Source organism: Oncorhynchus nerka, linkage group LG17 (assembly GCF_034236695.1).
Source record: "Oncorhynchus nerka isolate Pitt River linkage group LG17, Oner_Uvic_2.0, whole genome shotgun sequence".
Classification (NCBI taxonomy): Eukaryota; Metazoa; Chordata; class Actinopteri; order Salmoniformes; family Salmonidae; genus Oncorhynchus; species Oncorhynchus nerka.
The window spans coordinates 22152746-22164161 of record NC_088412.1 but is presented as its reverse complement, the minus strand read 5'-3'; the positions used below and the strand labels follow the sequence as shown (position 1 = coordinate 22164161).

The 11416-nt window shown below is 46.9% G+C and overlaps 1 protein-coding gene across 1 annotated transcript in view; it reads left to right on the top strand.

The window, feature by feature from the left end:
* The window catches only part of LOC115144958 (zinc finger and BTB domain-containing protein 7A-like), an 18290-nt gene extending 6874 nt beyond the window's left edge, over nt 1-11416 (top strand). The window contains 4 exon segments of the mRNA XM_029686126.2: nt 3682-3828; nt 3831-4232; nt 4889-5808; nt 9455-11416. Of these exon segments, the coding sequence (XP_029541986.2) occupies nt 3682-3828; nt 3831-4232; nt 4889-5808; nt 9455-9872 (1887 nt within the window). The 3' untranslated portion in view covers nt 9873-11416.

Below are 11416 nucleotides of genomic sequence, written 5' to 3'. Positions count from 1 at the left end.
TCTCTCTCTCTCTCTCTCGTGTCTCTCTCTCTCTCTCTCTCTCTCTCTCGTGTCTCTCTCTCTCTCTGTCTCTCTCTCGTGTCTCTCTCTCTCTCTCTCCCTCTCTCTCGTCTCTGTCCTCGCTCCCCTCCCTCAGCATATTCAAATGAGAGGTGGAGGATAATCAAATGTTCCCACGTCAGACAGGGCAGTTTTATCAGAAAAACAATGGGAGAAGTTGTAGTGGCGGTGTGGTCAGGTGCATATAAAATAGTAGGGGGTTAAAGGAGAAAGAAAGTGCTCTAACTTGGCTTGAGCCGAAATGAAAGGGCATTGTGTCATGAATAAAAGACACAAACTACTCCACATGGAACCAAGTGGGACAGTATTATTTCCATTTGCAAGCTTGTTTGTTTTAAGATTACCGCAAGACAGATGTACCGGTTTACCATAGTAAAGCATTTAAATGTCACACATTATGAGGTGGCATGATTGACAGGTCTTGTTAAGGATTTGTCCTCTTTGTTGAAGGAGTGGAGTTAACATCAGAGAAAGTGCAATTAGGTTTCTAGCACTACCCAGAGATGACTTTTCAGAGAGCGTTACCGGAGTATGACCTGTGGTTAGTGTTGCTGCGGTGCCAGATCTCTAGGTGTGGAGAGAGGCGTTGCTTTGTGAGGAGGTGTGGGAGAGAGCCAAGCAGGGGAGAGGAGAGGCAGCCAGGTTGAGCACAGCTAGTGTATATACCAAGAGGCTTAATCTGAAGGAATGTCATTTGAATGCGTTGCTCTTATAGAGAATAATCCCACTTGCCTCACCCCCTGCTGGGTCTCCCTGGCAGATGGAGAAGGGTGGGGGGGCTTTATTTAATGTGTGTGTGTGTGTGTGTGTGTTTGTCTGTGCTTGTGTAAGTGTGTTTGTAAATGGACAAATCAGGAAGGACTTGCGTTGCCGAGCCCCCCTCCCCCGCGCATTGCAAGCTGCAGTCGATCATTTTAATCTTACCCACCCCCCACCCCCCACACACACACACACGTGAGCGAGGGGACAGCCTTCCTGAAACTTGGCACACAGTAAAGGGTGGGGTAACCGGCTCAGACCGGATTGACAACCTCCCTTTTTAATACCTTTCCCTCGCAGCTTGTGCGTGTCCTCCTCCTCCAGTGAGGTTTTTCCACGGGGTCTGTAACCCCCGCCCCACTCCTCCCCCTTTCCTAACTGACACAGAGCGACGCACAGGCTGCTGTACAGTCCCGGCCCTGCTCCTCCTCCCAGCATGCACTCTGATCCTCCCTGCTCTCCCTCAAACTGCCCTTCACTCTCTCTCATGGTAATAGGTTCAGCAGTGGGCCAATACATCCAGCATTACAGATACAGCATGGATGACAGCTATTTCAACACTATGTATGGGAGATGTTGGCCAAAAAGGATGTATGCCATAGCTATACTGTAGTTTCTATTAGATTGGTCTGTGAAGCCAGTATGTCGGCCAGTAGCTGTTTGTCAGTGAAATCAATGGTATCTGTAGTGTTTGTATGGTGGTGATGTTACAACATGGCTCACCTCCAGGCCCTTCAGGCTCTTTAATGAACTCTGGGGCCTGGTGTTGTAGAGGACTGTAGTGATGGGCTATTGGCAAGAGAAATCAGCCCTTTTGAAAACTTTCAGTTCTTCAGCTAAACTGGCCAATAGGAACTGACATGATTTAATAGTGATTGATCTACATGATCAACTTTTATACCACGTTGGTTCTAGGGCTGTGAAGATACCAGCATCGTAATGTTTTTTCCATGGCGAAAATGAAAACACGAAGCAGTTCACTCTTTGGTCCTTTTAAAAACATTTTGTGGGCTATGGTTAATCTGACTCTGGATGACAACATAATGATGTTTGTTTCCAACATTAGGTTTTTTTTCCTAAAAAGGTCCTTGCCATTACACATAAACGAGCATCGCAATACTGGTATCGTCGCGGACCTAGTTAGTTCAACGTAATTTAATTGAAAGGACGTGGAATAAACACTCATTCAACCAGTGTGTGCCCAGTGGGTATTAATGGCACGCCACATTATTGTGGCATTAGTGAGCAAAATTTCAACACAATATTATTTTCATGTATACTCTCAGGTGTGAAGGCACTTTAAATTACTTTCTTACACAATTTCTGAATAACCACCAGCCCTTACCCTGAGGCACTTCTTATATAGAAAAGATTACAGATAAAAGATCATTTAAGAAGATCATTTGAAGATCATTTACTGCATTTCTATATAAGGAGAAAAAAAAGATCAAATGCTGTTTAGAGAACAGCAAAAACAAGCTAGTGTAGGTTCATTCACCTCAGTCCATCTAGAAACACACAGCCTATTAGGAGAGCAGGCATGGTGGGAGGAGCTATAGGATCATGGACTCATTGTAAAGACTGGAATGGCATAGATGGAACGGTATCAAACATATGGAAACCACATTGTAGACTCTGTCACAGTAATTCAATTCCAGCCATCACAATGAGCCCGTCCCCCTATAGCTCCTCCCACCAGCTATTAGCTATATCACTGTAATGTTATACTCCTGAAATGGGGGAAATATGAGAACTGAATCACACTGACACCTAGCATCAGCGACTGTTCAGTCAGTTGTAATGATGAATTGCATAAAATCATCAACTCTTTACATATATATCTCTTTTCTCAAATTACGTAGCGTTCACATTTGTATTCCGAGCCATTACTAATCAAGCTCCGCACAGACAGACATCAATGGAGCACATAGATGATCGTATTATCAATTATTAGACTATTACTTACGGGGCCTCCAAAGTGGCGGCGTGGTCTAGAGTAGTCGCTACAGACCTGGGTTCGATCCCAGACTGTGTCCCAGACGGTTGTGACCGGGAGACCCATGAGGCGGCACACAATTGTTAGGGGAGGGTTAAGCCGGCCGGGAGGTCCTTGTCCCATCGCAGTCTAGCGACTCCTTGTGGCGTGCCGGGTGCATGCACGCTGACTTCAGTTGCACAGTGTTTCCTCTGACACATTTGGTGCGACTGGCTTCCAGGTTAAGCGAACAGTGTGTCAAGAAGCAGTGCGGCTTGGCAGGGTCGTGTTTCAGAGGAGGACGCATGGCTCTCGACCTTGGCCTCTCCCGAATCCATACTGGAGTTGCAGCGATTGGACATGACTGTAACTACCAATTGGGTATCATGAAATTGGGGAGAAAAAGGGGTCAACAAATAGAATATTATTTACGATTCTGTATTAATATCAGCGATGTGGTGGTAAAAAATTATGGGTAAACTATAAACTCCATGTGCTGCTAAAATGGCAAATCCGGGGGCGCAGGCGAACATAACGAGCAAACCACTGTTCATGATTCCATTCTTTTGCAAACAAGCAGGCGTGATTAGAACTCAGTCCAATGAAGAATATAAATGTTCTGAGCTTTGAGCAATATTTAGATTGATTTCCTTTGTGTACAAAATATATATTTGTATTATTATACTTTTTTTCAAATTTGAAAAAAATACAGTGGTCCAGCGGTGTCCTGAAATGGTTGTAGTTATGGCCATGTACGTTGTGCTATTACCATATTGCTACTGTAATACCTACCAAATCCCTAGGACTTTGGGCTAAGAATTGAATTGGGCATCTGTGTATTGTGTTTTAAAGACTGAGAACTGATTCTCCTCTTCTTCCTCCCTCAGACAGGCAGACGGACAGACGGCAGGACGGACACGCGGGCGGCGGCTGTGATTGGCGGCTCTGCGGCAGGCTGGTGGAAGATGTCGTTGGGAGCCGGCGGAAGGGGCGGGCGGCGGCTCAGGGGCACTGGGGGTGGAGGAGGAGGGAGAGGGAGGTGGCGGAGGAGGGCCTGGTGGGCATCCCCTTCCCCGAGCACAGCGCAGACATCCTGGGCAGCCTGAACAAGCAGCGCCTCAGCGGCCTACTGTGTGACGTGCTCCTGGTCAACCAGGAGAAGGAGTTCCCCGCCCACCGCTCGGTCCTGGCCTCCTGCAGCCCCTACTTCTACAAGCTGTTCACCTCTGGTCCAACTGCCGACCAGCAGCACGTCTACTCCATCGACTTTGTGGCGGCCGAGGCCCTAGGCGCCTTGCTGGACTTTGCCTACACAGCCACGCTGACCGTCAGCCACAGCTCCGTGGGAGACATCCTGGCCGCTGCCCACCTGCTGGAGATCTCGCCCGTCCAGGAAGTCTGCACTCACCTGCTGGACACCAAAGTGCTCTCCCCGCCGGTAGGCTGGTCATCATGACAACGCTAACTTACCAACACTCCGTCGGCAGTCTCTGTCTTACCATTACATCACAGGCCTCGCATCAAAATATGGTCACTTAACAAACCTTCTTATCCAAAGTTTCTGAAAGTTAAAATACATGTATTCAGTATGGCCTCTGTGGAAACCAGTCTTGTTTTGAGTTGTTAAAACTATTGTGTTGCAAGTGCCATTCTGGAGCTCCATCCAAATGCGCCACCACAGACCACGTACCACACAACCTCATCGCGTCACGCTAACAAACTAACACTCAGTCATCGGTCTTTGTCTGGCCATCACATCATGCTCTTTATTAGTGTCTCTCTCACACACTGCCAAACACACATCCACACCCTGGGGTCACAATAACACTGACCTCAAAACATTTACCCACGCTAAGCCAACACCAGTCTCTGAGTCTCAGGACAGGGTGCGCTTTCACAAGCTGCATTCTACAGACAAAACCTATCGCAGTTAAGCTACAACATTTGCATGACGGGGAGCGTGTAGAATAGCAGTAGCATGGCCATGTTCATAGTCATATATGTTTCTGTTGTGTGAATATGATATGCATGTGTCCACTCACATTCTATTAGACATTGTATGAGTGTAATGGAATCCTGTTTATTCTTTCGTAGGCGGGCAGTGAGCGAGGAGAAGAAGAGGATGATGATGAGGAGGAGGGGAAAGGTGGAGGAGGAGAGGTGGAGCAGGGGAATCGGCTGCGGGCCCAGGAGTATCTACAGTACTTCCAGAGAGGGGCCCACTGGAGCAGCAGCTGCAGCACGCCAGAGCTCAGGGACATGCCCACAAACCTGCACTTTAATCATGGCAATGGGGCCCAAAGCAACGGGGCCCCCGGGGGCCCCAGAGAGTACTACTCTCCCCTGGACCTCGCCCTGACCCAGGCCCCCACACAAGACGCTGAAGATGAAGAGGATGAGGATGAGGAGGACGAAGGGGAAGTGGAGCACTCTGAAAGTGGCAGGGACATGCTGGCCTGGGCCAGGGGTAACGGAGGGGGGCCAGGGGCCTCTTTCTACGTCCCAGCCCAGAACGGACATTTTTACCTCCCAACGAAGCCCAAACTGGAGATGGAGGAAGAGGGGGAGGAAGAGGGGGGGCGGGATGGAGAGAGGGGCTCGGCCAGCGCCCTCCTGCAGAAGATGATGGACTCCATCGAGAGGCAGAAGGAGCGGGCCGCGGCTGGGGAGGAGCTGGGGGAGGGAGAGGACCCGGACGTGGAGTTTTACTTGAATTACTTTAACAGCACGCAGCACGAAGATGCCGCTGCCGCCGTCTCACAGGGACTGCTGCCCCTCTGGACGGCACGGGGCGGCTCTAGCCGAGAGAGAGAGAGGGGGGGGGGAGAGAGGGGAGGAAAGGGAGGAGAAGAGAGAGGGGGCGGAGGGGAGAGGAAGATGCGCTCCAAGGCCTTCCAGAAGTGCCCCATCTGCTCCAAGGTCATCCAGGGTGCAGGCAAGCTACCCCGCCACATCCGCACGCACACGGGAGAGAAGCCCTATGAGTGCGCCATCTGCAAAGTGCGCTTCACCAGGTACGCCCTAATTAATGCATTGACCACCCATGTCACATCTACTCATGGTGAGGAGGTGTGATGGAGCAAAAACAAGACCACTGTTGTCCTACAGCCAAGGACAGTCTTACTTAGCATGAGCTATGTTAGCTTAGCCAAATGTTTGCTCTCTGTCAATTAATTAATTTACTAATGTACTAATTAATGTACTATCCTGAAATTAAAGTGAGAAACATAGCTGAAAGCATAGTAAACAATTTTTTTATTTAACTAGGCAAGTCAGTTAAGAACAAATTCTTATTTTCAATGACGGCCTAGGAACAGTGGGTTAACTGCCTTGTTCAGGGGCAGAACAACAGATTTTTACCTTGTCAGCTCAGGGATTCTATCTTGCAACGTTTCGGTTACTAGTCCAACGCTCTAACCACTAGGCTGCCTGCCGCTCTGATGTCCCCTATCTATGTGGTAATGTAAATCATTTTGCCAAAACCTTTCTGGAAAATGTTAATCAGAGATGAACATGTTTGATATTTAATCTAGTGGAGGTAATCAGGGTGTCATGAAGACGTGTTTTATAAAGACATGGCTCATGGTAAAGTCCTGGAATGTTAACAGGTGATATAAAAGAGGGTTGTGACACGTTATCTAGGAGGAAGATGCTGTAAAGTTTTCTGTTCTGATACTGACGGGGTTACAAGCCGAGCGGTGCCCTATCTGTGCCAATGCCGGAATTTGAACTTGTGATCCCTGGTTTTGTTGATTATTGCCCACGACAAAACCGACTGGACCTCTCTCTCCTCTCCCAACCGACCAGCCCTCTCTCTCCCCTCCCAACCGACCAGCCCTCTCCCTCTCTCTCCCCTCCCAACCGACCAGCCCTCTCCTTCTCTCTCCCCTCCCAACCGACCAGCCCTCTCCTTCTCTCTCCCCTCCCAACCGATCAGCCCTCTCCCCCTCTCTCCCTTCCCAACTGACCAGCCCTCTCCTTCTCTCTCCCCTCTCTCCCAACCGACCAGCCCTCTCCTTCTCTCTCCCCTCCCTCCCAAACGACCAGCCCTCTCACTCTCTCTCCCCTCCCTCTCCCAGTCCTTAGCCAACTAATGAAATCTGTCTGCTCGCAGTCAGGCTGCCCAGCTAGCTACAGGCCAGGGTGGACTGCTAGATTAGCGCGCTGTGTCGCTGGTCTCCCTGTATTTTAAGAGCACTACCTCTTCCTTGAATCTATCTTCTTAATGAATGAGTCAATGGACTTGCATTGGAAATAGATGCACACTGAAAATACCCAGGACTAGGGTTGCAAAGGGAGGGTATATTACTGGAAATGTTTGAAGTTTACCAGAAAGCTACCAGAATGTTGGTAACTTTCAAAGAATATATTGAATTTTATCAAATGACATCTAGTGGGCTTTTGGGGTACTTCAGATTATCACAGGTGTGTGTAATTATCTCTGGCTCTCTTGTGTGGCCTTATCACATGTAAAATATATTTTTTAAATAAATACAGAAGAATGACAAAGCTGTAATACATTATTCTGAATATAAACCATCACCTTAGCATTTAATATGAGGGTTTCCACATGAAATATCCTTTATATATACATATTTTGATATACCCTTTGCGCAGGCGGGCGAGTCTGATCTAAATGTGCTTGCTTCTAAATGCAGCCTATCGGCAGTGAAGTGGGAAGCGGGTGTTGTAATCTTAATCCTATTTGATCAGGGTTACGAGTGTGCTGCTTTCGCACTGTAATAAACCACTCCTGTCCTTTAAATATTTCACCCTGTGTCACTGTATGTGTGTAACCATGGTAGCAGTAGTGCCCCTATGTGGCTTGTGTAGGTGCTAAGTAGTTATCTTAACTCCGGAGGTTTGTTTAGGTGCACTCTGGGTGCTAAAGGGCTGGATGGCAGAGAGACAGATATTATGACTGGGTGGGTTAGGTGAGGGAAGCTGAAGGACTGATTCAAATCCAATGTTTTATTGTCACATGCGCTGAATAGAACAGGTTTAGACGTTACTGTGAAATGCTTACAATGCTGTTCAAGAAATAGAGTTTAGAAACTAAAGTGAAAAATAAAATAAAAAGTAACACAATAAAATAACAATATGTATACAGGGTTACCGGTATCGCGTCAATGTGGGGGGGTACAGGTTAGTCGAGGTAGTTTGTATATATAGGTAGGGGTAAAGTGACTTTGCAGAGATAATTAACAGTGAGTAGCAACAGTGTAAAAACAAAGGGGGGGTCAATGTAAATAGTCCGGTGGCCATTTGATTCATTGTTCAGCAGTCTTATAGCTTGGGGGTAGAAGCTGTTTTAGAAGCCTTTTGGTCCTAGACTTGGCACCTCGGTACCGCTTGCCGTGCGGTAGCAGAGAGAACAGTCTATGACTTGGGTGACTGGAGTCTTTGACCATTTTTAGGGCCTTCCTCTGATACCGCCTGGTATATAAGTCCTGGATGTCAGGAAGCTTGGCCCCAGTGATGTACTGGGCCATACACACTACCCTCTGCAGTGCCTTACGGTCGGATGCTGAGCAGTTGCCATACCAGGCGGTGATGCAACCAGTCAGAATGCTCTCGATGGTACAGCTGTCAACCTTTCTGAGGATCTGGGGACCCATGCCAAATCTTTTCAGTCTGTTGTGGGGGAAGCCTCAATTAATAAAGTAGAGGGGCCTGAACTTGGCACTAGTAAGGTGTACAGCTAGCTGTCCTACTTTTACAAGATAGCACTTCTACAGACTGTAATCCTAAAGTGTATGTTTTGTCTTCTAGTTTAATTTCACTGAAAACTTGCTGCTGATGTTTTAAGAGGAGCTATTGACCCATTGATTAGTCTCACTTTTTTGGGTTTGTCCAAAAAAGTGACAAGAGAAACTAACGCTTCTGCAACCCTTAATCTAAACTAAAGGTTCAATAAAGAAATATACAGTTTCGTTCACAAGCAGTTTTGTTTAATTGAGTTTATTTCCACTTTCCAGTGTTATATGTGATATTCTTTGAAGGTAGTGGCACCAGAAATAGATTTCCCCTGAAGCCACACTGTCTGTGAACGTTGAGCTCCGGGCCAGGTCTCTACATGTACTTTGAGAAATGGTGTAGATAACTGTAAGTGAAAAGTGTGAAGGAAAAAATAAAGTAAAAAATAGTTCTACAAGCAAAGAATCCTCAATTCCAGCATGGCTGGAACTTTACAAGGCCTTTCTTCCACAATATCCACACTTAAGACTGTGTGACCACTACTATTATTTTCCAAACTTTTGTATTTATTCATGGCCTGTCCTCAAATGACCTTGCTGCCATGGCAGAGTAAACAACCTGGAAGAGGTCCATTAGGTGTAATAGTGAAGGATATAGACACAGGGAGACAAACAGCCTCCATAAGCACATTCACCCTGGACAAACATCCTACTTTAAGATCACATAACAATAGGTACTGTAGCCTATGTTGCAAAGTAGTGGAACATTTTCTATTTTGTTTCAATGTCAACACAGGCATGTTTTAAATTGTCATTTTTCAAGATTGTGATTCTTAGCCTATTGTTTGGTTAATGGTTGTAGTTTGCTTCTTATTTTAACGACCCTTGTTGCTATCGGAGTTCCTACTGTACTAATCAATTCTGTTGTTTTTCTGTACTGAGCCTCTGTGTTCTTCCTCCGCAGGCAGGACAAGCTCAAGGTTCACATGCGTAAGCATACGGGAGAGAAGCCTTACCTGTGTACGCAGTGCGGTGCTGCGTTCGCCCACAACTACGACCTGAAGAACCACATGCGCGTGCACACAGGCCTGCGGCCCTACCAGTGCTCCAGCTGCTTTAAGACTTTTGTGCGTTCAGACCACCTGCACCGCCACCTCAAGAAGGACGGCTGCAACGGCATCCCCTCCCGCCGCGGCCGCAAGCCTCGTGTGCGGGACCCCGGGCTCCTGGAGGTCCCGGTGGGGCTGGCGGGCCCCGGCCCTCGGAGTGGCAGGGGGAGACGGCGCATGGAGGCGGCTTCAGCTGCGGCGGTGGAGGGGGCCTCCAGGGCCCATGCACACAGTCCTCAGCCCCAGGAGATGGCAGGGGAGCCGGGGGACTGAGACAGGGAGGGACGCTGGACGCCATATTCATACTGGGACCCTGAGGGGCTGCCACCGAAACCAAGGGAGAAAAGAACACGCTATGAACAACGGCAAACAAAATAAACACAACAACTAACTATTCCTCTATATACCAAATCAGGGTGTCACCAATCTAATATTTTCCGTTTATTTTATCCCTTTGCTTTAGGAAACAGAGTAGACACACACACGAGTCAGCGTTCTGTTAAAGAGCAAAGAACGCTTCAAATCACACCTCCATGATGTCTCCTTTCTGGGTCATTTCTGCCTCATCTGGGTTTCTGTACATTTGGCAAAAGTGCTTAAGCTTATGTATAACCAAACAACAGACAAACCTGAGAAACTATGCAGTTAAAATAGATTCTATTGGTTTGGACTTCATAGCCTTCAAACTTTGAGGTGTCCCACATCTATTGGCTGCTGCATTGGTGAACGGAGTGTGATCTCTCATATTCAGATGGAAAGCAACCGATCTTTTTCTATTCTTTTGCATTTCTACAATGTACAGTTACTATAGAAATAGTAGTATTGTCAGAATATGACAATATATGCAAGATTAACTCAACCACACCTCTGATGCAGAAATAATCATTGTTTTCAAATGCTCCAGAAAGAATCAGACAAGGATTTGATTTAAGTGTCACTTACTCTTTAAAATATATTTTTTAAATCTATGGTTCATCTTTTTAAAATGTTAAATGTCGAGTTGAATCCACGTTTGGGGGGGCTCTTCCATTGCAGGGGTAAGGACCGCAAGAGCAGGGGGTGTGTTTCTAAAGCACTACTATGGTCATGTTGCCAGGTGACCACGTCGTTGACCACCAATCACAACCCTGACATTTCAGCCTTTCTATTTTCTTTTTGATTTGTCTTCATTTTTTCCCGTTTGTTTGTTTCTTGTTTGAGTTGACTGCTTTGGGTACTTGACACTTTACATTTGTATACATGTAGATACGTTAGGCGGTGATTATATTGGTCCCTTTTTAATGCTGAGATATATTAGCCTACCAATTGGGGTTTCCTTCAGCTTGATGTCAGATTTCTCACAGAGTGAAGCTTGTGGGTGAAAGAGAAAAGAAACTGTATGAATGTTAGAGTATATTGAATTGAGAAACCCATTGGTCCTAAACTTAACACTTGATTGAGATGTATAGAGTTGCTGCCCAAAGAAAGAAGAGTTACTAGCTATGTGCTTAACTTTGTGCAGTTCTGACAGAATCTTCCCTGGCGTGAGGAGAGAGGGCAGTGTCTAACCAGCAGCAGGTTGAAAGAGACCAAAAGCAGGGATAGACAGAGATGAGATGAGCACCTTTTTTATACGTTTGCACAGCTTTACTAAAGATATCCCAACAGGGAGATGTATATTTAAAGGGGGTCGTCAGGGAAAGGAGGTGTGTAATAGTGCGTATTCCAATCTTTTTTTTGTCCTGGGGACCACGAAAACCGCGAGGCAACCTGTGTGGTGAAGAGAGCAATAAATACCTGTCCAAGTTGGAAGGCCAAATAAGTGCGCAGCTGGGTGT